Below are 25,406 nucleotides of genomic sequence, written 5' to 3' on the forward strand. Positions count from 1 at the left end.
AGCTGTGGGTCTGTTGAAGCAGTGTGCAGTTTGGAGCAAAAAACTGAGCAGTTGGACACTTGGATTCAGCTCCTGTCTCTGATCCTGGACTCTCAGCTGATGTTGACACAGTACCCATGTCTTTCTGGGTCTCTCTGTTCAGGTAACTGTGAAATGGTGAAATCGTTCCTCTCCCTGTGAAGAGCATCACTTAGTTTTTGGGATTCATGAGCAGATGGTACTCATTTAAAGGTAGGATGATGAGTGGTTTATAGAAATGTGGAATGTTAAGGGTTGGAAGGGACTTTAAAGATCCTGCAGTCCCAACCTCCCCTGCCATGGGCAGGGGCACGTCCCACTGCACCAGGCTGCTCAAAGCCTTACCCAGCCTGGCCTTAAACACTCAGAGTTGGGGCACCTACATTCTCTCTGGGCAACCCGTTCCGGTGTCTCACCACCCTCACAGTAAAGAATTTCTTCCTAATATCTAATCTAAACCTCTTTCAGTTGGTACCCGTTCCCCATTCTTCTATCACTGCATTCCTGACAAAGAGACCCTCTCCGGCTTCACTGTATCCCCCTTTGGATACTGGAAGGTTGCAATGAGATCTCTGTGCAACCTTCTGTTCTCCAGGTTGAACAGACACAACTTGATCAGCCTGTGTTCATAGGGGAGGTGCTCCAGTCCTCTTTATCAATATTGTGGCCTCCTCTGGACCTACTCCAACAATTCCATGTCCTTCTTACGTTAGGAGCACCAGTGCTGGATGCAGGACTCCAGGTGGGGTCTCACAAGTGCAGAGTAGAGGGGTAGAATCACCTCCCTTGACCTGCTGGCCACATTCCTTTGGATGCAGCGCAGGATTTCCTTGGTTTTCTGGGCTGCGAGTACACACTGCCACCTCATGTTGAATTGCTCATCGCCCATCACCCCAAAGTCATTGTCCACAGGGCTGCTCTCAATCCCTTCTCTGCCCAGCCTGTAGGTGTGCCTGGGGTTGCCCTAACCCCAGTGTGGCACCTTGCACTATGCTTTGTTGAACTTCATAAGTTTGCATGGGCCCACCTCTCCAGCCTGTCCAGGTCCCTCTGGATGTCATCCCTTCCCTGCAGTGTGTTGGCTGCACCACAAGGCTTGGTGTCTTTAGCGAACTTGGTGAGGGAGCACTCGATCCCTCCATCAGCATGGCTGACAAAAGTGCTGAACAGCGTCAGCCCCAGTACTGACCCCTGAGGGACACCACACTGCTTTCTCGTGGAGGAGGTTGCATGCAGCTGTCATCTGGAGGCTGCTGGGTACAGAATGTCCTAATCCTGGGCAGAAGCCCAAGAAGTCTGAGAGCTGCTCTCTTTTTGCCAAAAGATAATTCCCAGAGGGGTTTTCTATTAACTAATCTGGCAAGTCCAGAGGGCATTTAATCTGCTCACTGTTTTAGGAAAAAATGAGAATCCTCATTTTATTTCAGCAGTTGCAGTGAACAAAATACACTTACAAGAGGCTGAATTTGACCTTAAATACAGTCCAGCCATACAAGCTGTCACTTTGGTCTGAAGCTGCTTGATCTGAAATAGCTGTGGTTCCCATCAGCTAGAATTCCCATCAGGGTACCCCAAGTACATTGTTGCCTCTGTGCTTTTTGCAAGAAGTTTTTTCCTGAAATAGACTTTTTTGGACAGTGAAGGATTTTATTTTCTCTGTTGTCCATCTGGTTCCTTCATCCACATCTGGAATGCTATGATTACCCAATCCACAGCAACAAAGATAATTTAAGAGTCTTAAAAAGACAGCAGAAGCTTGTGGAAAGGATTTATAGCTTATTAGGGTGCCTGTATATTTTTTTTCTGTCTAAAGAACCTTTACATTATTGTGTCATTTCTAAGAATGAAATCACCCTCAGGGAAAATTAAAATCCATCATAAAAATGTACTTGAGAGTAGCATTGTTTTCCTAGAAATCACTGTAAATACAAAAGGCACTATAGGTAAATAGTGAAGCTGCAGAGCCTGTTTCTTGGGCAGTTTAGCGCAAAAGAACAAATAATCTTCAAATAATTAGCAGAGCAGGATAATTACTTTTATTTTTGTTATAAGTGGGATGTGTTATATGCGTGTGGCATTGCCCATATAGAAAGCAGATTACATTAACACCTTTCAGACCCGATGAAGTCTTAAGACAGTGCAAATCAAACAGAAGGAATCCAATGGCATTTAATGCCTTCGTTGCTAGTTCATTAACTAAGGAGGGTGGAAAATAAAAGGTTAATCAAAGGGGATTCTTACTAGACTATACAGTGATTTTTGTGGCAGGGTGACAGAAGCTGTTACTCAAGGGTTTCTTTTCATTCCCCTTCATTTTGTCTGCCTCTCCACTCCTCCTTGCGCTGTGCAAGCTCGGCAGGTCTGTCGTGCCATCTGAACCTCGTAAGTCATTACATGCCTGGCTGGCTGCAGTAGAGGGCTGGCATGGCCCATGAGCTCAGGGCAGTGGGGCAGGAGGTGGCACTGTTCACTCTCTGCTGGCCTCGAGCGTGCTTCTGGTCCAGAACCTCCATGAACCAGAGATTCCTGTTTTTCAAGGAAGACATGACAGAAAAAGTTGAGGAGAGTGAGCTCCTTAAACCACAGAGAATGGATTTTAGTAAATTTTGAAGAAGCCAGCAGGAAGAGGTGGCAACCACATGTGGTAGGAGTTGCGTGTCAAGAATTTTTTGAAATGACCATACCTGGCCCCCAGTTGTCAATTTGACCAGTTCAGCTGGCCAATACCTCTTACAGATCATCTGCTTTGTGGGAGAACAAGCATTCAAAACTCTGTTAAAAAATAGTTATGAAAACATCAGTATGTGAGTGCTTTTCAAAGAATCGCAGCTATCCGAATGTCATGGAACTTCCCACAAAAAGTGTATTTTGAGCGAAGATGCAATGCCAGAAATCAAAGTAGGCAGCTGTATTTTCCTGTGCTGACATGCTCCGTTTTGCTTTAGTGAAGCAATAATCGCTTCACTGCTGCTGATTGCAGTCTTGTGCCCTGTTTAAATATCTTCTGGGGAAGACCAAGGAGAATGAAGTTATTAAAAATCTGAGTTTCTCTGGGTTCATTTGAAATGAATCATTATTAGGCAATTCTGCCTCACAACTTTTTAGAAAGTGAGTATTTAATTGCTGCTACTCAAATGCATTTTCTTAGGGTATGATTCCCCTTTGGACATCTTTTCTCTTTAGATAATTTGGTTTTAAAAATGTTGAAAATGGGAATAATGTACAGTTAAGAATAAGAGTTGCACCACTCATTGGGGAGATGATAGCAGACTGACAGCATCACGTTAAACACAGAGGAAGCTGTGTTTAAGCTTTATTCCCCCCGCCTTGTTTGCCCTGACCCTGCATGGATGCACCTGGAAGTCTGTCACAAACTCGGGTACATTTGTGTATCTGTTAAAGGGGAACTTCTAACTCATATTTCTGTGTGGACATAGAAAGGCAGAATGACACAAAACCTTGCTGGTTTTTTTTTGTTTGTTTCTTCTTCAGAACAAAATATCTGACAGTTTCTCTGCCTCTTTATTGGTTATAAAAAGTGATGGAAGAAACATTAGCTGTGAAGAACCCAATGGAAAAGAGCAGCAAATTGAAAAGAACAGTTGTAATTGGAATAAGGAAAGAAAACAACTCATGAGCTGATTTGAAAAAAAATTGGAGAATTCAAATTCGGCTGAACAGTCCTTTAAAGAGAGAATTTTCTTCACAGTAGATCCTGTTGAATCCTGAAGTAACATATTGCCTCACTGCTGCTGCAAATTCATTTGTGCTTGTAATCTAAGACTCCTAAGGCTAATCTCAGCCTTCGTGTGCTACTGAATAGGTATGCAATAAGCAGTCAATTGATTTGTGTTACTCTACCTAGTTTCAGAAGCACTTATTATACCAAATAGCTTATACTTTTCTGAGCACTCTAGCTCATCTCTCTTTGTTGCTGAGTTGTCATGCAATAGTAAGCATCTTATATTGCTTACTTTCCAAAATATGCCTTTTGTTTGTTTGTACTCTGACAATATATCAATTTTATTTCAATTTACGTATGCTTTCTGATCTTTCATGTGTTGCTGTCTTCCATATAAAGCCTTTTTCGCCCAGCTGAGTATTCAGTCCTTGCCAGCTATTTATAATTCAGTAAAAGCCCGTTTTCCGTTTCACACATCAGTTTTCATTGCAGCTAGGGTGGAATCTGTTATGTATTTGTGTGCTGTTTTCTCACACAGGCAAATCCTTTCATTCTCACCACTTCCACCAGGAGGTTTCAGCTATTTAACTGGTCATGCACATGGACCTGAAAGTATTTTGTGGAGGTACTTGACTCGAACATCTGAATCTGTTTCCCAGTATCTCTTTTTTTATACCTTTCTACCTGGTCCTGTATATATCACATTACTAAAGTAATTTCTTTCAGGGCTTGTGAGGAATTTTGCTTAGTTCAGCCCCTATAGATCCATTAGGCTGCTGCCTAATGAATTAAAGGTTCATGAATATTAATGATGAAATACCCCTCTGTGTCCCAGCTCTAGCCATCTTCATGTGTGAGGAATGACCATTTTTATACAGTTGACTATAAAACCTGTCTATTGAATGATTTCTATTGTGTAATCTGAAATTCCATAATTTAAGGTAAAATAATTTTGAAGTTGCCTGTTATTTCAAGTATCTTTCTGCAGAGAATAGTGATGCGTTATGTGTTAGCATTTACAGAATAAGCAGCCTTTCAAGGCAGTTAGACAAAAATTTCAGAAGCTTAATCACAAAATGATCTAAGGAAGGAATCTTAAGATCATCTCTGGCCAGGCAGACCATAAATAACCCAGGTATAACCCATGTACTGGGCTGACTTGATGGCTTGGTAAGACTGATCTGAATTGACTGTAGTGTTTAGACCAGTAAACAGCCTTGACCAGAACAATATCCATTGGCCCTTTCTTTTATTTTTTAAGTAACATCTTCTGGCTTCATTGGAGTTGTAGTCCTGAGGTAGAACTTCATTAGGATACCTCTTTTCCTGTCATGTCTGCATGCTTCCATTCCAGCAGTTTGTCCGAAGATGCTATGTGGGCTCTGAAGTTCATTAAGTTCATAAACTCCTTCCATATTTGTGTGTGTGTACATGTTTGCTGTCTTCCCTAAAAGTAAATAGTCCTACAGTATTTGTTATAGGGAACTCCTTGCCTTAATTTGTTGTGGGCTTCCTTTCAGCATTATTAAACTTTTTAGTCTCTGGCTGTGGGTTGGTGCGTGCTGGGTTTGTCTCTGTGGAGGAAACGGAGTATCTTTTGTGCATTAGTTGCTTTTTTATGTAAGCAATAGATTCTGTGTAAAATTCACACATCCTCTATGTCTTCCTCATACTCATCTGTTCTTTGAATTTAGATGGGAAAGAAAGTGCCTCTATGGGGCTCTGAGGATTTCCACACCTCCTGGGAGTTAATTTTGCCCCCTCTTTAGAGCGGGTCAGTAGTGCTTATCAGGCATCGGGGTCACTGCTGTGAGTTGAGGCATTCCAGTTTCTCCCAGAAGTGAAACCAGACATCTTCTAAAAGGCTCTTAGCCCAAGAAGAGGACTTCCTAGAATTTTAATCATACCCCATTTTGTTTTGACCCAAAATAGTGTGCTTTGGAGCTGTGCTAATTGACCTGATGTTCTGGTTTTAGATTCCTGGTAGTAACCCTCAGAGCTAATTTACACAATGTGCTTTGAACTGAACTTGGTAATGCAAATATAATGTCCTATTAGCAAACTATGAATGGTTCCTACTGGGATTTGTACAATGATTCTGAGTTCATTATTACTGTCATTCAATACTGTGGATGAGTAGAGGAAAAATAATTAAACAAAGTAGTACTTTCAATCCCAGAAGGAATGTAAAATCAACAAAGTTGAAAACCCAGAAGTCTTAACTTGTGTTTAATATATACACTCTGTGGAAAGGGTGGGGGAAGCAAGGGTGTGTATTAAATACTCAGCGTAGCTGCCCAGCCTAATTGGATGGAAAAATTGATACCCAGTGAATCATATGTTTCCCCCAAATGACTCCGTATTTCTCCACATTTTAGACTGATAATGTTACATGGAAAATGGCTTAAGAAGTATTTTCTTCTAATCCTCCTTTAAATATAAGTCATTTTCCAAAAGTGTTGCTTGGGGATTTAGCTGTGTGACTCCTACTGATACCCCTGGAAGTTTCACGGCTAAAATGCACAAACAGCGCTTTGAAAAAGCCTCTTGCAATCCCAACACTGTGGAAGCATTTGCTGTGTGAGCATTTCTCATTTCTACAACTTGACCTGGTGTTAGCAGCAAAATCTATGAAAACCTTAAAGCTGAGAAAACTGTTGAATGTTCCTCAACTTTGCATAAACATGCGGGCTGGTGCAAGTCCACTTCTGCTAGATGGTGGGAAATTTGTCCCAATGTTTAAAATTCATTTGCTAGGGAAGATGACAGAAAAGCCACTCTAATTGTTCAACTGACATATTAATTAGTCAGCCAGGCAAAGAGGCAGCAGCTCAATTGAAAAATTATTCTCCAGTGTGGTGAACTGTAGCACTTGGCTCTACTCACACGTGAACAGAGTGCCCTGGAAGGTCAGCTGTAACCTGCTTGTCTGCTGCAGACCAGTTCAGACCAACAGGGTTTCCCTTGGGCTCAGTTCTTCAGCAGTACCTTTCAACCTGCTCTTCGTCATTCCTTCTTTTTCCTATTTGACTCCCTCCACTTCTCTTTTTGGCACTACTCTAGTGTGTTTCTTGGGCAGACTGTCTCTCTTAAGCTGTTAACTGCCCAATGATTAGACTGGATACCTGAGCAGGAAACCTGAGTCATCTTGTCTGTGTTCAGGCTGTGAGACTCATGGAAGATTTCATTCCTTAGGTGTCACGGCCCAGATTTGTTGTGGTCCAGCTGGTGGACCAACATTCTATCTGCCTGTCCACTTTTTCCATGAAGGAGTAATGACAAATGGATGGATGTTGTCTGTAGAGCTGATTAGTTTGTCCTGGGAGTGTGCAGAAGAAGTTATTGCTTCTCTTGCACCTTAGTGAGAAGGTTGAGGAGGCATAATTCTAATCCTAATGTTGTACATTTTGGAATAGCCTCATAATGCTGTTCTTGCTGTAGTTGTTGGGATATTCTGAAGATTTCGACCTTGATTTTTGCTGGAATTAGATTTCTGTCTCATGTCTTCAAAACTTAAGAAACTAAAACTTGCCTTTTCAAGGTGACACTTGAAAAATAATTTAGGTTGTGAAGTTTGCATCAACTAAGCATGTGAAATCATACCTAAAGAACATTTGGTATTAGAAAATGTTCAATTAAGCTATTGTAGAAGAGTCTGCATCAGCCATTGGGAAGTTGTTTCAACATCACCAGAACAACCAGTAAAGTATCCACAAACTGCTGTCTCAGGAATCCTTACTAGCTTGTACTTACAAGTTTTCTTTTCTAGAAGCGGCTTAAACACTGCAAGTTTGGTATGAAGAGCAAAACAAGGAGTAAAATTCCTTGTGGTATTGAATGATTTACAGCTTAAGTGAAAGAGAAAAGCTGACAAAATCTGAAAAAGAAGAATTTGAAAGGCAGAGTGGAAACTGAAAAGAACAACGGAGGAGAAAATGACACAAACAGCATAGACTTAGGAGTCAGGGAGGGAGACAGCTTGGGTCATATGGCAAACAAAATGCATGAAAAAGAAAGTCATAGTCAAAAGTCAAGAAAGAGTGTCAATTTCAACAGCAGTTGCTATTTTAGTTGTTTGTTTTTGTCTAAAGGCCCCTGCATTAAAGCATTTTGCTGCTCTGAAGAATGAGTTCACTCATCCTACTTACAATATAGCAGTGCAGAGACTCGATATGAAGGGCAAGGTCTTTCATTTCTTTTTTTTACGGACATTACATAAGCAGAGGTCTTAGGGTTTAATTCAAATAAAAGATTTTCTATTGATGCTGAAACTGTCTGCTTCAATCTAGAAAGAGATTTTGAACTAGTAATAAGGTTGCTCATTTCATCATCTTTCTAAGCTAAAAATGAATGTCTCTTTTAAAAAAAACCACAAAACCAAAAGGTTACAGGGAGCTCAAATATTTTATGGTTATCCAGATAAGGGGAAGATGCAGATTTATGCCTAGTTCTAGTGACAGAAGACAGTATCAAGGAAAAAAAGATAAGAAAGAGCGGGTAGCATCAGGGAAGATTATGTGGCAATTTGCAATGTACTGGAGTCTGTCTTCCATTGGAATGTCATTGGAAACCCATTTTTATTATGCAATGTAAAGTGGTGTGTACAACTAATTTATAAAGTGCACTTTATCACCGTATGTGAAATCTTACGCCTTCGTTGTGACCACGTTAGCTTAGAGATGTTAAAGCTGTTGCTCTCAAGAGCTCTACTGTAGTAGAGTTTCGCACTAGGAAGTTAGTAAGAAAACTAACAAAGAATTTATAGTATAAACAACATTTTTAAGTCAGCCAATTAAATTAATGATCCTGTCTTGAGAACAGTTAAAAAAACATCTGTCCACTCAAGAGTGCGCCCTTGTGTCTGTGACTCTGCCCTTTTGGGTGCTCAGGATTAGTAGAAGCACTCAGTGCACATACGGTCTTGTAGGTATATCTGTTTTGCTCAGCTGCAGTAATTCTCCCACATACATTGTGTAAATCTCTGCCCCAGCTTTGTGTGTAAGGAGCAGAGAGGCTTTTAAGGCATCACTGCATGTTCATGGTCAAAAGCATCATGTTTACATTGATGTGTCAGGCATAGCCAAATATTACTTGTAGGTTTAATGAAACTCGTATGCAGTTATGTGCAGGTTGCATAATGCCAGGAGGAAGCAGCTAGGGCAAAGATTATTAGGGATTAAGGAGAGTGATATATTAAAGCTCCCTTGTCCCTGAAATGGCTGAACAGAACAGGCTCTGCTCAGCCTCTCTGCTGGGCAGCTTCACATTTTTTCTTGTATGGAAGCCCTGTAATTGCATTGCAGAAAGGATGCCTGGTATAGCCAACAGTGGTCAAGTAGTTTACAAGGGGTTTCTGAAAACTTCAGTGTATGTGGGACACTGCTTCTCTGTATCATGGTCTCATTGTCAGCTATTTTTCAAAAAAGAAATTGCTGCTTCTCTGAAGTTTGAAGACCTGTTCTAGATCCTTGGAGAGAACAGCAGTACAAAAATGTAAGCTAGTGCTATTTGCAGGTCTCGTTTGTAAGCCTTGGTACAGGAAGTCCCTGCTTTATTTGATGTCATTTCAAGGTTGTTAAAAAATAGCTTGCAATGCTGAATATTCTTTCTCATCACTATTGCAATTTATATTACTTCTAACCTTCAGTATATACCTTTGAGGTCCACTTTGCTTTCCTTAAAATTACCTGAAGGACTGATGCCTTAGTAGCAATTTGTTCTACTATGAAGGTGTTTGAGATTTTCCTTTGTCAGTGATAGCATTGGCTTTTTAAACACTTTTTTTCCCTTTTTTTGTGGCTTTTCAAAGCTCTCATGCTTGTATGCTGCTCTCCCTTTAATCTCTTTTAGTAACCAGATTCTACAGCAGCATTTGGGGGCATATTTCATTTTTCTAAATTTTTTTTTGTTATGCTGCAGTGATGTGTTTTTGTTCTATAAAATTTTGAACAAAAACATCTTCTTCATTAAATAATTGTATTTGTTGAAATAAAAATATATTTTTTCCTCTGACTTATGGTTGTCTCTCTGTAGCTGCCTGGGTTCTTGCTAATTTGTATGGCCTGACTAGCAAGCATGTTGAGATAGGGAAAAATAATCATCAGTATTAAGACTAGCATGAAATTTTGCAAAGATATTTTAGAAAAAAATTCTGGAGGGGTTAGAGTGATTCAGAGAAATCTTTGGTCATTTTTCCTTTACAATCTTAAATTAAAAAGCCAAAATGGGTTAATAATTTAATATAATTTTTTAGTTACTAAAGCATGAGGTGTAATACTGCGTACTTGAAAGTTCAGCAGAAGAGCCACCTGAAACCAGATACTGTGTCTTTTAGAAGCTTTGGTATTTTTGAATTGCTGTGACATGTGTCCAGTGGTCTATGGATCATCCATATTAGCTGTAAAGTATCCTCTTAAGCCAAAAATTGAATTCTGCTTTCACTTGTTTTGTAGTTTGTCTCATCAGACAAAAATGTTTGATCTGTTCCTGCTTTTCATAACATAGGCATTAGGTGTTGTCGTAATTGTTGTGGAGCTTAGCCCATGCATAAAGCCTTAATTGTTCTCTGTTGTTTGTCTTGGATAGCTATATAAAGGGCTCATTCTGGGTCTTTTTATCTTATCTAGCAGTTTTAAAATAAATCTTACTTCCAGGAAAAACTTGTGGCAATTCAAGTAACAAGTTTGAACTCTTCTGGTGCCTTTGCACATGTTGAGTCTGGTTGCCTTGTTTTTGGGTGTGTAATGCTTTCCAGATGATGTCTTGTGACTGCTGACAATCTACAGAGGGCAAGCTGGACACATGGCTCTCCTTGATGTTCAGGCTTTGCTTTATAAGGAGAAATGAAAAAAGGAAATTTTTTTTTTTGAGCGGGGAGGCTGAACAGATGGTCAGCAGAGGATTGAATTAATAGGTGGCAAACAGGCAGAGAGGAGAACCAGGTAGGAGAAAATGTAAGCAGATTGCTCGCTGATACCTCTGCCTTCCCTTTTGTTCCTCCCCAGTTGCTCAGTAAAGAATGCAAGAGAAATAGGAATAGGAAGTGAAAGGAAACTTTTCTCATGGGTTTTGGAAAAGAGATTGTACTTTCAATGCTAAAGTAGTTAATAAGTTGCTGTGTAACAAAATGTAAACAATGATTCTGGTGGCTGCAGAGAAGCAAGCAAAACAGGATGGTCCTATCCATGTGATGGAGTGGGAGAGGAAAACTCAACCCTCACTTTCCCATAAGAGAATTCAGGAGCGTCCATCCCCTGAGGATGTTATTGGTGAAGATCTCCAGCATTCTTCCAGAAGTGGTACTCCAGTCACTCTGGAGCTAGAAATTGTGTATGGATCCATATCCTATCTAATTTTAAATAAAGTTAAACCTGTCTGCAATGAAGAAGACCTTTCTGGGGTAAGTTGGTTTATTTAGGTCATCAGTGTAAAGCAGAGAGTTTGGTTTGAGCTCAGATTCCCCTGAAGTGAGAATGTTGTCATCCAGTACCAAATGCATGAAGTAGGAATGGTTTTCTTCCTGGTTTTCTGCAGCCAATTTAAAATTCCATTTAGTGCACTCCTGTCATTTGTAGCTTTTGAATCATTTGTGGAAAAGTAACCAAACCTGTGATAGGGGATCTGCATGTAGCCTGTGGTTACTGCAGAGGTGGTACATGCAGGGGAGAAGTTGGAAGGCCAGGAGGTTGCTTCCACATCTGGGGCTGGACAGGTGGGTGGTCTGCTGCTGTTTGCTTTGTGAGCCTCCCTACACTTTAGTCTCTTGAAGTATCAGGGCAGGTCTCTTGTCATGTAGTTATGTGCTCTGGTGACTGCTGGGCCTACAGCCCTTTAATTTAAAATCAGTATGCTTGCTTTGATACTGTGCAATAAAACAATGCATAAAATTTCAGCTGATTTTTTTTTAAGGTAAATTATTTACTGAAAGTAATTTGCCTCCTTCTGCCTGCTGTCTCCCTCATGTAGCATGGAAGGAATCCCTGTGTCAGGTTTGACAGATTTTGCAGAAATTTGAAAGAAACTCAGAAACCATGTGAAAGTATGGTAATTCTCTTGAATTTAGGCAATTTAATCATCACAGAACTTGAAGGGTCACCTGTCTCTTTGGATGAAAAGTACTGCATACAACAAAGAAGGTTCAGGAGGCAGATTCTGGGAGTGTCTGTTTCTCAAATATGCCTTTTTATGCAGGGTGGTTTTCCCCTGCTCCCTGTCACCTCTGCAAACCTTTTATGCCTTGCTCAGAGACAGAATTGTCAGTTGTTGTTATAGGCAGAGCTGCCAGCACCTCCTGTCATTTCTCTCTGTAAGATCTATTTTCTGTTTTTTATTTCTTTTTCAAACTTCTGTTCATTCTGAGATGTTCCATAACTTATATCTGCCCTGAGATCTAACTTGAGAGCAGAATGTGGATTCTCTGTTAAAATCAGTATTTTCTGTACGCTGTCTATGTTTAGCTGTAATTTTTTACGTCAAAGGCAAGGTGCCACTTGTCTTATTGCAGGCTCCAAATCGTTGTTTCACCAAGGTCTTCAAATTAAGCCATCTGTAAATATGTTGAGAACTTTGACACAAGCAGAAGGAGCATTTTCTTTGCCTGCTTCTGCTGTGTGTAAAATACTGCCATCTTTCCAAAGAAGCTGGAAAAACTTGGCCAAACTTGGCCTTTATGTGATCTCCTAGAGAGAGGAAGCTGCTTCTCCTGGGCTTGCAGTGCCCACCCATTCCCAGCATGTCTGGAGGTGTCATGATGCTTCCTCCTGTTCAGGATGTACCAATGTGTTTGGGAGAAATTGAACAGTAGACATTCTGTATCCACAGCTCCAAAGGGAACTTCCTGAGGAAGGAGAGTTGTTCACACTGTACTTTCAGTGTTTTCCTGTTTCAGAGCAGTGTTCGGGGCAAAATGCTATGCTGTCATGTGTTCTGCCAATTTTGTATTTCTCTATTACTTTTCATAGATTTTTATTACTTCCCATATTTTTCCAGAGTTAGAGGGTATAAAGTGGAAATATGCTGTAGGTATTTAAATGTAAGAGTGAGTGAAGTATTTTAAGACAGTGATGCTCCCGACGGAACCCTTAGTTGTTTGCTTCTATGTATCAGAAGAGTTGCCCTGCGGTATCAGAGCAGTTGAGTGTCTCGTGCTGGAGAGGCGAGCGATGCTGATGGAAATCTTCACATGGACAAGATACAACCTACTCCATCCCTCTGAGGGCTCTGAAAGCAGTTGAGTGTCATTTGACAATGGATCCCTGAAAGCACCCTCTTCTCCTGTGGGATGGGATTATGGTAAGATCAATATTACTGAATCACCCAGCTGTTGTTGCAGGTTCTTTTCCATCCAGAGGGACTGAGACTGCCTAGCAGCCCTGCATAGTGTACAGCCCTGCTGCATTCACAGATCTCAGTCTCAGCAGAACTGCTGCTCCTGAACTGCCTTCCAGTGGTATGCCGCCACAAAGCACAGCTTTCCAGCTGTGTGACAGGACAGCATGCTGTTCTCCAGGCCAGCTGTTTTCAGAAGGAGGCAAAACCCTCGTGATTGAGTTATGGAATCATCTCCAATTAGGCAGAGAATATTCTCAACTCCACCAAGTAAGATTGGGTTGTGTCTTTAAATGTCTGGCTTTAATTTCTCAGGTGTTCAGTACAGATGTTGGTGTTTCCAGTTCACCTTTCTGTAGTGCTTCTAATTGCAGAATAGCCAGTCCATTTGGACTCCCTAAATTTTGGCCACCTCATCTCTGGTGGCAGTAATTTCCTCAGGCTGATTTTGTGCTGTTCTGCAATGATATTTAGAGAATTAGCACATTTCTTAGAACAAACCACAGTTCCTGGAAGAGACAGGTAGTAACTACCTATCTCAGTATTTACTTCATTACTGGATGACAGGGAACCAGCATAGAATTTCCTTTGCCTTTTTTGAGTATTTACGCTTTTTTACTAAGGCACTTATTTTTGTCCCTTTAATGTTGACCTTTTCTGCTCTTTCTACTTGAGTTCCTTGGGAGCAATGCATTGGAGAGAGGCCATTGTTCTTCATACAGAGCTTGTTGTTTGGGGTTTCCCTTGTCTGTCTGCAGGATGCAAAATTCCTTACCATTCTGTAATCCAAAATCTTGTTACTGGGGCTTGATAAATCATCTTGACATGTTGTTGGGCAGCTGAGATGTCATCTCTGAAGTTTGACTGTCTTTTCAAGTGAACCTTTAAATATATCAAAGCCATTCTTCAGTTTTTCAGACCCCAACTTCGAGCATTAGTGTAGTACATCTTCCATGACAGAAAAGATTGGAATCATTTTCATAGAGTCATTTTCTGCTTTCATTTTCTCTTGGTATTAATAACAACTTCTACATTTAAAAAAAGCATAGTGACAGGAAAAGCAACATGTCAGCCTTGTTCACACCTAATTCTATCCTCAGAGTAGATGAATGCATGTCCATGCAGTGATTTTTATTCCTAGATGCTTAAGTCAGGAAAAAATCTCATTAAAGCCAGTGGGAGTTTTGATCTACCTGACTAATAAAGTATTTGAGAAGAAACATAATGCTTGTGGATCAGAAAGGCTAATTTTGTAGGCTTCAGTCTTGTCATGCAGGCCGGTGATGTCTGGCAGTTCTTTTTATGCTGGGTATTGATCTAGGAGCTATCACAGCTCTTCCAAGCTTTAATTTTGTGGAAAACTCTTGTCATTATTCATCCGTGCTCTCTATCCATTAAAAAAAAAAAGAAAAAGAAAAACAACAACAAAAAAAACCTTCTAGGATAGAAGGCAAAGAATTTTCTTTGGACTTTGTATGTCTGGGACTCAGTGGATGACTTGTCTGGTAGAGAACTACTGGCCTGTGAATACTATGATATTGACTACCAGTTTTTAAGCCCCTTATAAAATTTTAAAGATTTCTTCTTCTGAGTTGCCAAGTATGCACATCTGGAACATCCATGTGAACACTGGGCTCAAGGTATCTCCAGTCAGATACTCAGGTTTTATAAAGTTTTAGGAAATATTGGTCATAGAATCCAAAGCATATATCATAGTCCATAGGTCCTTTTAAGCTCAGTTTTTGAGAACCAAAGAACAAGAGACCAAAGAACAAAAGTGATGATACACTTTCATGTGCGGGCTCGAATAATCTTAGTAAGTAATAGAAATAGCATTACCCCACTGGGGCTGCTTTCAGATGAGAAATGACATGTGATGTTATTTTAAAAGAACACTATGTAGGTTAATTATTGAATGATACTTATGCAGCTTCTAAAATGGCAGATTTACATTCTGTAGCAGTTACAAGGCCACCACAGGAGCTCACTGCTGCTTCTCAGTTCTGTCTGACCAGGACTGATTCCAAGACTGGACCTTGCTGCTGTAAGGAGGAAGAAAATTTTAAGATAAAATAAGGGGAAGAAAATTTTAAATAAAATAAGGGAAAGAAATGCTGACTCACTTTTCTTCAATTAAGATTTCACAGGAAAAGTTTATTTTTAGTCTTAGCAAATAATGTGGTATTCTGATCTTCTGTGAGTATTTATACTTCTTTATTTTAATGGAGAATTTATACTTCTTTATTTTAATAACTCCCCTCAAGGCCAATATAAGCTAAGCATGTAAATCCCCAGAGAACTTATGGAAAAAGACAACCCCATTCACTTAAATGTAAAAATAAACTATTTGGCTTGCAGAGAAGAATCTCATAAATTATTATTTCTTTTCTTTCTCTGTCATCCAGTACTTTCTTGGCCAGATTGAAGGAACACACGGTTTCCTGTTTGCATTTTTTTGCTTTGAAGTGATGGTGAATAGATTCATTAAATTAGAACAAAAAATCTGCTAATCTGTTGCTTGTCTTCTATTGCAATGGATGAACTAAAAGGCTGGAAGTATTTCTGAATTTGTTGCAGTGCTGTCTACAGTTTGTTACAAGCGAAGTAACCTTACTCAGATTTTTAAGATGTGTTTTCCTTCCAGCAAAATCACCAGGTCACAGCTTTTCCAATTACACAGAGAAGAAGGCAAGGAGACAAAGCTAGTCTGGGGAGCTTTCTCTTTCAGCAGCAAAGTTTGCATTTCTTTTAATGTAGTTAAAACGTTTGACAGGAGAGAGTAGGGTTTAGTGATGTGAGGTGATTTCCAAATGAGTGTTAGCTTTTTGCTGACCTACTTTTGACTAGTGGTGTATTCTTGTCCATTACTTTTTGTCATTGAATAATGCTGATATATTAAGCTGTGTGCTTCAAGGGCATTGTAAAATTGCATGTAGGGGCAGGACTGAACTGTGAAAGTGCGAATTACTCTATCAGATCAAACCCAATTAAAAAGTGACAAGCACAGCAGGAGAAATTGAAAGCAAGGTTTATCTTTTCATGTAACGTAAGAAGTCACTATATCGGTTAGAAACAAAGTGAGTGTGCTACAGATTCTCCACCTCTTCTCGTCCCTCTCCGAAAATTAATAATATCTGCTGACTTTATTGTCCAAAAGAATAAGCCCCTGAGTTGTAACAGCTCATGTTGAAGGACGCTGTGACAATGGCAAGAGATGGGGAAGTACAGCACCCGTACACCTTGAAGCTTTTTGCTATCAAAGCGTGCGCTGGGCCTCAGGTCAGCGCATTTGGGGGTTGATGGGTAGGGAGTTTGGAAGAAGTGGTTGCCATTTGTATAAAGCTGTAGTGTGTCATTAAAGAAAGACTTGCCGTCTTGCAGGCTCTCCGCAGTTCTGCAGGATGTGTAGTTATAAAAGCATGGTAAGGAAACTGAGCTTTCACTAAGCCCTGTAGTTGTTACAGAACTGCTGCCAGCTAGGGAAAGTTATTTAGTCTCCAGTGCCATTGCAGAAATCCTTATAAACCCTTTTGCATAATGTCCACCAGCACTCTTCTAATGATTAGTTGGGTATGTGGATGTATAAACTAATGCAGTTGTCTAGGTACAATATAATAGTGCGGAGTCCTGCTTCCAGACTACTGGGGCTGTGGTGGGTTTGGGTTTTTGTTTGTTTCAGGTTTTTTTGTTGTTTGGTTTGTTTGTTTGCTAATCCAATAAACCCATATAACAAACAAAATACAAAAAAACCCCAACCAAAAAGTAAATCAACCTTGCAAAATGTCTTCTATACTTGCCATTGCATTGCAGACAGCTTCAGTGATGTGTGACTGCTGTGTGACCTGGTGAACACCGCCTTCTGCAGACAGTTGATGTTACACTGACCCTGATGCTTGCTGCTAATGGTATTACCTCAGTGAACTCGTCTGTGTGTAAACTTCAGCACAGCTGATTTGGTTAATGCTGAGTTTTCAGGTTAGGTTTTGGTGGGTGACATTCCACTTTGTGAAGGAAAAAAGCCCGTCAAACACAGAAGGGGAAAGCGCTTGATATGTGTGTGTGCTTGGAGCCATCGTATTGTAAGGAAGGTGGGGGAGATGAGTGGGTAAATTCACAGGGGTACCTGATCCAAGTTTTGCGTGTAAAAACAGTGATGCTTTGTAGGATGCCCCTTCATATAAAATACACATCTGATGTACAATGAATTAAGACTTTAAAAGAGACCAACTGATTAACAGTCCTACTAGCCTTGGACTTGGCAAACAGCTGTTAGGGAGAGGGGAAAATGTCGTCATATTGTGAAAATGGTTATTGTATAAAAGGCTCCACTTTCCTGAAAGAGGTTTACCTTCTACCATTGATAGAGTACTGGTGGTAACTCAAAAGAACAGCTTTTTTGTTGTGTGTTATGGTAAGTAGTCTTTTGGAGTGTCTTCTGGGTGAAGAAGTTGTAGGGACTCAGACAATATCTAGGTCTGAACTTTAAAAACAAACACACACAACTATCCCGCCAAACACCAAACCACAAAAAACCCCAACCTGAATTTCATAACAATCTTGAGTGGTATTTCTTTTCATTCTATAGTGTTTTGGTTTTATCAGAAAAAGTTTGGTGCAAAATTGATAACAATTTAAAGGACTGTTGTGCATGCACTGATGCATGTTTTAGGCTGGCTTACTTCTCCTAAAGAGGAGGACCTAGCTGCATGTGTAACGTTTCTTTTTTTTTGTGGGGATGATTTTTTTTTTGGCTGTTCTTGTTGTCTTTGTTTGCTTTTTATTTTGTCAAGAAGAAACTTCTGCAAACTGTGCCTTTGTTAGTCTCACAATTTTTCTGGCCCAACAAAGAGGTTAATGCATTCGTTATCGATCTATTATTATAATATAGAGACAATAGACTTTCAAGAAAAAAGGGAGAAGACACCCACACTCTAATTTGAATGTGAAAAAGATTAATGAAATTCTTATTCCTAACTGATATGTGTAAAATATGTGGGTAAGAGATGAGTTGGTTTAAAAAAGAAAACCCCCATGAAATTGTACAGTTATAATGTTACCTAACTTTGACCTTTATTTTGCAGTGACCAGTGTAAAAGAAAATGCTGAGAAGTACATGGAGGTTCTGGAGGATAAACTACATAGGTAAGGATGATATTGTGGACACCCTTTGAAATCTTAAAGATGCTTGTGCATGCAGCATTGATATGCATAGAAGTGTTAAGAAACTTGCATGAGAATAATACCAAAAATAGTTCAAAGCAGGAAATACTGATTGTGTTAAGAGCTCTGTTCATGGCTGCGTTCAGCAACCTGGCAATGGGTGCAGGTGAAAGAATCACTGCATTCTCCAGTGCACAGGACTACTCTGGAGCAGTGGTGGTCCAGCCAGAAACCCCGAAGTATTGGGGGTATGACAACTGGGTGAAAAATCACCCTTCTGCTCCTATGCAAAACCCAGTGCTGATCAGGGCCAAGGAATCCCTTACCAGAATTCTGTATATCTTTAGCAAGTAATGACAGTCTGTGTAACAGTTTTGGAAAAATGCCTTTTTTGGGGTATTGTGGAGAGCAAATACAAACCAAGACAACAATAGAGATATCTTAAGAACTGAATCCTAATGCAGAATTTACATAATTTTTTTTTTTTTAAAAACAAATGCTAACATTTGTATTTCCTTCTCTTGCTGAGTGAAGGGGGTTCTAGGTGACCCCTTCTGACTTTCAGCTTCTCCTTGAAATATGGTTAGCAAATATTACACTGCTGTTGTAATGGAATCTTCTAGTGAGTGAACTTTGCCCTGAATGAGTGTATTTGTATTGAAAAAGGCTTTTGTGGGTTGTAACTGGAGTTTGTGTCTTAATGAAATGTAATCCACCAAATTAACACCACTTCCATTTCCATTACTGAGCAGGTATAATTAATAAATTTTTGCCCTTGCTATTTTTTTTTTTTTGTATTGTTAAAGAGAGGGTTCTATATGTTTAGTTTTGTTCACTCATACTTTTGAATATAGAAATTTTTTTTTTGCTCAACTCTTAAATTTAAAAGATATTCAGATCTGAATTTAAAATGATGGAAAGAGACCTGAAGATCAAGCTTTGTGTCTGTGTGCTGCCTAGCCCTCTCTTAATAACATTTTTACTCCATATACTTCAGTCCATTAGTTTAAGACACATCTTAAGGACTTTGTGTGCTGCCTTTTTGAAAACCATACTCTTCAATAAAAAATAAAGTATAGCAACATGTTTTGGTGCTTCTAGACTGTATGGATTTAATTGACGTATCAGGCTCTCAGAAGGAAGTAAATTTCTCTTTAAGTGTTAAATACTTGGAGAATCTGTATGTTTGTTTCTCCTTCCAGAGGTTTATCAGATAGAATTTGCAGGTCCCAGATGGTGACAATTCAGTCCTGAACTTGTTTTCCAAGATCTGCAAATGGTATAAGTCTAAAAATAGTTCAAGTAATTAAGGGCTAAGAATTTGTTTGAAAATTGATGGCAAGAGAAAATCTTGAATGTTTTTATCAGAAAGAAGTTTCCAAGATATGATGTCTTGAAAAATAGTTTATTTTTATGCTAATAAGGTGGTTATAGATGTTTGTTTTTAATACGTTCTTTGGTCTTTAAGTAGTTAGCTGCACCATCTTTACAGCTTGAGCAATAAAAAGAAAAAGCAAGCAAGAGCCCAGTAGGCCTCCCTGAACCCTGCCCCTGCTTAGAGCAGTAACACGAGAGAGCTTCTCATTTTCAGTCTTCATACAGATGCTCAGATTACTCATTTATATATATCATAAGCTAAAGAAAGAGTCTCTAAGGAAAATTTAAAGAGTGAGTTTTAAGATTACATTTTAGACAGAGGTAGAATTTGCATCTGGCTCATGGATGCACCTTTGGGGATGCTCTTGAAACCAAAAGAGGATCAAGTCTGGGTAGCATGAGTTCAAATAAGCCTCTAAAGCTTTTCTCCAGATGAAATATGTAATTTTGCCAGGTAATGTTTCAAATAGAAGCAGCCTAGATTCAGAACCCTTCAATTTAAGATACAGCTTCAAAGTAAAGCAGAACTCTCAGAAATGTTGTTTTTGATCACTTTGTAACAGAAGGAAATGGAAGTTAATGAAGAAAACTCATAACAAAACAGCTTTAATGAAGATTCAGGTTTAAAAAATACCAGTTTTTTCAGTTAATTTCCCTCCCACCCACCTTTTTTATTTAGTTTGGAATATATTCCTCTTGTCCTTTTTTTTTTTTTTTTTTTTTTTTTTTTAATGGTTGGAGGGCGGGGAGGGGAACATAGCTTATTTGCTGGAGCACCTTTTGGTGAGGTGGGGGTTTTAGGGTTTTTTGTTTGTTGGTTTGTTGGTTTTTAAAACAAGTGCAATGCTTTTCACTGTGACCTAAAAAATGCATCCATTGTTGGGTAGCTTAATAGAACACATTTCATTAGGAATGCTACTCTTTTGATAGCCTTGTACCTAAAGAAAAAATGGGAAAATATGCATTGACAAAACCCAGAAATATGTTCAGTATCTGTTAGTTTCACCCCAAGGAAGGCAAACCAGCCATTAAGTATACAGATTGCTTGACTTTTTTTTTTTTCTTTATTTAAAGTATGGGTTATATTCTGAGAGTGGACTGACAGTTGTTGAGGACAATATCCTCCAAGAAAAGAATGAACAAATAGCACGTTTAATAATGTTGCTGCTGTCTCTTTCCCAGTCACCAGCATACATCAAACCATTCCTCAAGTTTATACATTAAATCATTGGCTGCTCTCTTGAGATTTTAAGTACCACTGCCATCTCTTCCATGGTAGACCTTGCAAATTGCTTACCTTTTGTTAGCAAACAGGAGATGTGCAAAAGTGGTCAGAGTTAGGGTAACCAAAGTGAATTCAGCAGAGACATCTGGATGTGTGAATATCTGAAGTAGAATAAGTTTTGTGTGGATAACTTCAGCTCATCACTTGAGCCGTTTAGGAGGGATTGTACAGGAGAAGTTTACAGTAATTGCCTGATCTAGATAATTGAAATTCAGATGAGCATCTTCTCGTGGGACCCTTGTTCTTCCACAGAAAGTGTTTTTTTTTTTATTTCGCTTGTTTTCACACCAAGTGAAGGCTCTGCTAGCACTTTATATCACTAACATAACCGTCCAACTCTTTCAAGAACCACCAAATTCTGCCATAAGTGAGCTTAAGTCATGTAAATGAGTGAGGGTCACGAGCTGATCCTAGGAGAGAGTGCTGTAAAGCCATAAAAGATTTCATCTTGAGCTGTTAGTGGCTGTATGTCATGTTGTAGAAACTGTGATGTCTGCTATAGGAGAACTGTTGTGCTAAGGCTGCTGAGTAAGGCTTTCCAAAAGCTTTTCCCTCTTGTCTATGGAGCAGCACAGACATACTTGGGAGTGCCAGATGGTCTGTGGTAGTTTTGCGTAACCCATGACCCTCCTCAGTTGTGCTGAGGGCTGTTCCAGCTGCTGGTAGTATCTTAGCAGCGCACAGATAGGACTGAAGTGTCATCTTTGCCTGCCTGCCCCCAAGACTCTGTGTTTTCTACTGTGCTTCCAAGAGACCTTACAGACCCTTCCCTTGCTGGATAATGATCTGATCTTATTTTGCTTACCAACAGTTCTGCTGCTGGAGTATTAAAATGCAGGTTAGACAAAATACTAGATCCTTCTAGTGACTCATTTAGTCCCTTTCTTCTTCCCAGCTGGTCTAAGTCATACACAGCTGTGAGAACATTAGCTCCAAAATTCTGAGCAGCAGATACTTCATATGCGGTGATGCATTCCTTCATATCTCTTGGCCCACATGGTGATGACTTCTAAATCCCTTATCATAGCTGCCTCAGGCTGGAAACAATTTTTTTGTACTAGCTGATGTAAAGATGACATTTCTTGAGCTGAGGGAATTTAATGTGATTGTACTGTTCTCTAGGCCTTGAAAGATTATGCTGTGACTTCCATTCATCACAAAACCAGGGCTTTTAAGTGGCTTTTTCTAATTCCCAGATAGGAATCGTGAAATTATTTTTGGGGAATAATATTGTTCAAGAATAACTGGTGACAATTACACAAAGGTATTTTATTGAGCTATTTTCTGTGCTATTCTGCAAGAAAGGGGAAATGCACAAGTATAACAAGACGCAATACTGCAATGACTTTACTTTGCCATTGTTGAGTGATAAAGCACCAGGTAACTTTGCAAATGTGTGCAAAACCTTTCTTCTTTAATTGACTCTCTTTTGCTGTTTGTCTTGGTTAATTTTCTGTTCAACAATGTTTCTTTTCATATTAATGGTGCCTTTAGTTGCACTCATGGGTACATGGTATGGAAAATGTCGTGGAGTCTTAACTTACAGCACGTAAGTTGTGCTCATCCGGGTGGTTCCTTGTTCACTGAGGTGTTAAGATGGTTGGTGTGATTCAGGCAACTTGCATTTATTGAAGCAGCAGAAATCAAGCGCAAGGTCTGTTTTACCTGATCTCATCTGTGTTTTTTTTTTTTTAAAGCATTTCAACCAAATGTCACTTGACAGTTCAGAACAAATGTGGCTGCAGCCTGGTTGCTCTGGCTGCTAGGGCATGCATGTATTCTGTGTCAGAAACAAGGGTTTCTCATGCAGGCAGTGTTTTTAATGCATTTGAGTATGTCATCTTCACTGAGATCCTGTCCCTTCAGGCAAGACATCCAATGTTCTGAGAGTCCCATGCCATAAGAGGACAGGTCAGGATTAAATGCCACCACATCACATTCCAGTTTACATGAAAATGAACAGTCTTAAAAGTTATTGCCTTCCCTTATTATTCATTGTTAGCTTACATACCACATGTCTCGAGTCTCCTTTGTAACATACTAAGTTTCAGAAATGGTTTTGGGAGCAGAGCTGGGTTTGAATGCTCTGAATAGCACAGCATACTGAAGGACAGTGTTTCATACTGCTTATGGTCTTAAAAATGATCTCAGGACACATCAAAAGGACTGTGTATCCTGGCAGATTTGTAGCTCTCTTTCTCTGTTGTTCCTGTATGTATGGAATATTTTGTGGTTTAGTGTAACATTGATTATATAGGTGTAGTTTCCCCAACTGTGTTGTTTGCTCATGACTTCAGGCTGTTGTTTTTGAGTGGTCCTTATCTCTGTGAAAAAATGCCCTTGGATGGCAGTGGAATCACTTGTGTTGCCTGCTGTTACAACAAAGGACTGCGGGACTAGGCTCAGTGTGATTAACTTATGTACTGAAAGTTTGGAACGTGTTTAGAGACTGATGCTGCTTGAAGTGAATATGTTACATAACTTGCCAGATTCATAAATTTGGAAGAAATCTTTGCACTCTCCAGTGACATTTGAAGGCATTCTGCCTAAATCATGGTTTGCTGTTCTTAGAGTAAAACAGTCTCTCTTGACCACACTGTGTAGTTTTATCATACTGGTGGGTACCCAAAAGGCCTTCAACCACCACCAAATAATTTCTCATGTTTCAGTAATGTGAAAAACACATTGCAGTGTCACCAAACTCTCATGGGAACAATCAAACACTTTACTTTGGACAATCCGTTCTCCTTGTTGTGAACAATACATCTGCTTTGTTTCAGTTACCTTATTTTTCTGTCTACGTGAGAGAGGCTGTCATGAAAACAGGACTATTGTTTCTTAAAGGCTCATGTTTTCCTGATATTCTTTTCCAGCCTGAAAACAGCAACTCTTCTCATACTACTTACTTTGCTGTGGAAAGGTTATGATACCATGGATTGAAGGATTATCACTTTCAGCCATGTAACTGGTAACAAGAACATAGGAACTTGTGAATGAAAGTAGCATTTTAAATGGATTTCTATAGGGGAGGGGAAATTTGGCAAGATCCAATGAATCTTTTGGTACTTTTGTCGTGAGGGAAGTTTACTTGCCCAAAATACTCACAAATCAAAGGAGCTGTGAATAATGGAAAGCAAACTGCTAAGTGTGTTAGTTAATAAATTACAGGTGATTTTTTGGTTGCTATATTGGCCCAGTCTTATTTGGGAGATACATCTTCTTTTTTTAATGGTTTTGCAAAGTTCCACAGTGGTGAATCCAATTAACAAAGAAGAAAAATGTAAGCATCTTTCTTGCTCTGTTTTCTCCCCTCTGCTTTAAATGTTGTGTACTTTCTTATTTGCTGTTCTTTAATTGCCCTGTCTTGAAGTTAGCAATCTTAGAAAGGGGACTTTCTGATTCTCCTCCTGCTCTTTCCTTTATTGTGGCTCCTCTGTCTTCCTTCCTTGGTCTTGTCTCATTTCCACTTCGTGTATTTTTTTCTTACCTTTGTTTCCAACTCTATCCCTTGGGACACCTTTTTCTGCCTATCTCCTTTGTGCATCATAGAGCGGGGGGAAGTTGGATAATAGGAATATAATAAAGCACTTTCTTCACAGAAAACCTATTCTCACCTTTAAACCACATTAGATTACTTTTCAAGCTGTCTTAGGCTGCATGACCACACTGCAGGTTCTCACTAAATATCCTTATTGTCTTCACGATCACTTGCAATATATTTGAAAATGTTTGCAGTTTCCTGACAAAGTGTAGTATCTTGGAAGCTCTTAGTAAATTTAAATAATGTCAGAAGAAATTTGATGGTATTGCTTCACAGAAGTGGATTAGCCTAGATTAACTGGGTCTGGAGGAAAGGGGAGAATCTTCACTATGCCTTTCATTTCTGGTTGTGGAAAATGTAGCTAATGCCCACAGGGTGTGGAAAAGGAAATCATCTCTATAGAAGTGCAGCAGATTAGTTTCTAATCATGTTTCTGCAGCATAATGTGCATTTTATCGTCAGTGTTATCTGGTGGCATGTGCTAGTGGAGATCCCTTGATAAACTCATGTCTGTGCCAGGATGGAACTCTTGATTCCCAGCCTTGAACTTGTGTTTCAGCCCTGGCAGAACTAATATCTATCTATAGATGAAATGCGCATTGCGCAAGCAATAAAAATAGAGGGCAAAGAATGCAATCGGCTTCCTTCACCAAGTGAGAAAATGTATTTAAAAAAAACCCCCAAACAAAGCAAAAACCAAGCCAAAAACCACTCCCATTACTACTTCTGTCTGTGGCATCCACAAGATAGGAGATAATTGCACTGATGGAACCCACCACGTCTTTTGTAGCAGTAATCTACTGTGTGGCAGTAGCAGGAATCTTCTGAATTTGCAGTGATAAAATGAATTTTTTGCTTCAAGGGGAGGAGAACTTTGTTTTATATCCTAAGGAACCATCTGCCGGTTTAAGGTGTAGAGGGAGATGGGTAGGCTTTTGGGCCCCACAGTACTCTGGGGGAAGGGAAGGTAGCAGAAAATTTACTTTCTCACTTTAAGTTTAGTAGACAATTAAAAC

The 25,406-nt window shown here is 39.6% G+C and overlaps 1 protein-coding gene across 1 annotated transcript in view; it reads left to right on the plus strand.

Moving 5' to 3' along the window:
- DISC1 (DISC1 scaffold protein) overlaps positions 1-25,406 on the plus strand; it is a 189,585-nt gene that overhangs the window by 126,149 nt on the left and 38,030 nt on the right. Inside the window, exon 10 of the mRNA XM_082276713.1 lies at positions 18,109-18,169. Within this exon, the coding sequence (XP_082132839.1) occupies positions 18,109-18,169 (61 nt within the window). The remainder of the gene's footprint in view (positions 1-18,108; positions 18,170-25,406) is intronic.

This window comes from Coloeus monedula, assembly GCF_965178545.1.
Source record: "Coloeus monedula genome assembly, chromosome: 2".
Classification (NCBI taxonomy): Eukaryota; Metazoa; Chordata; class Aves; order Passeriformes; family Corvidae; genus Coloeus; species Coloeus monedula.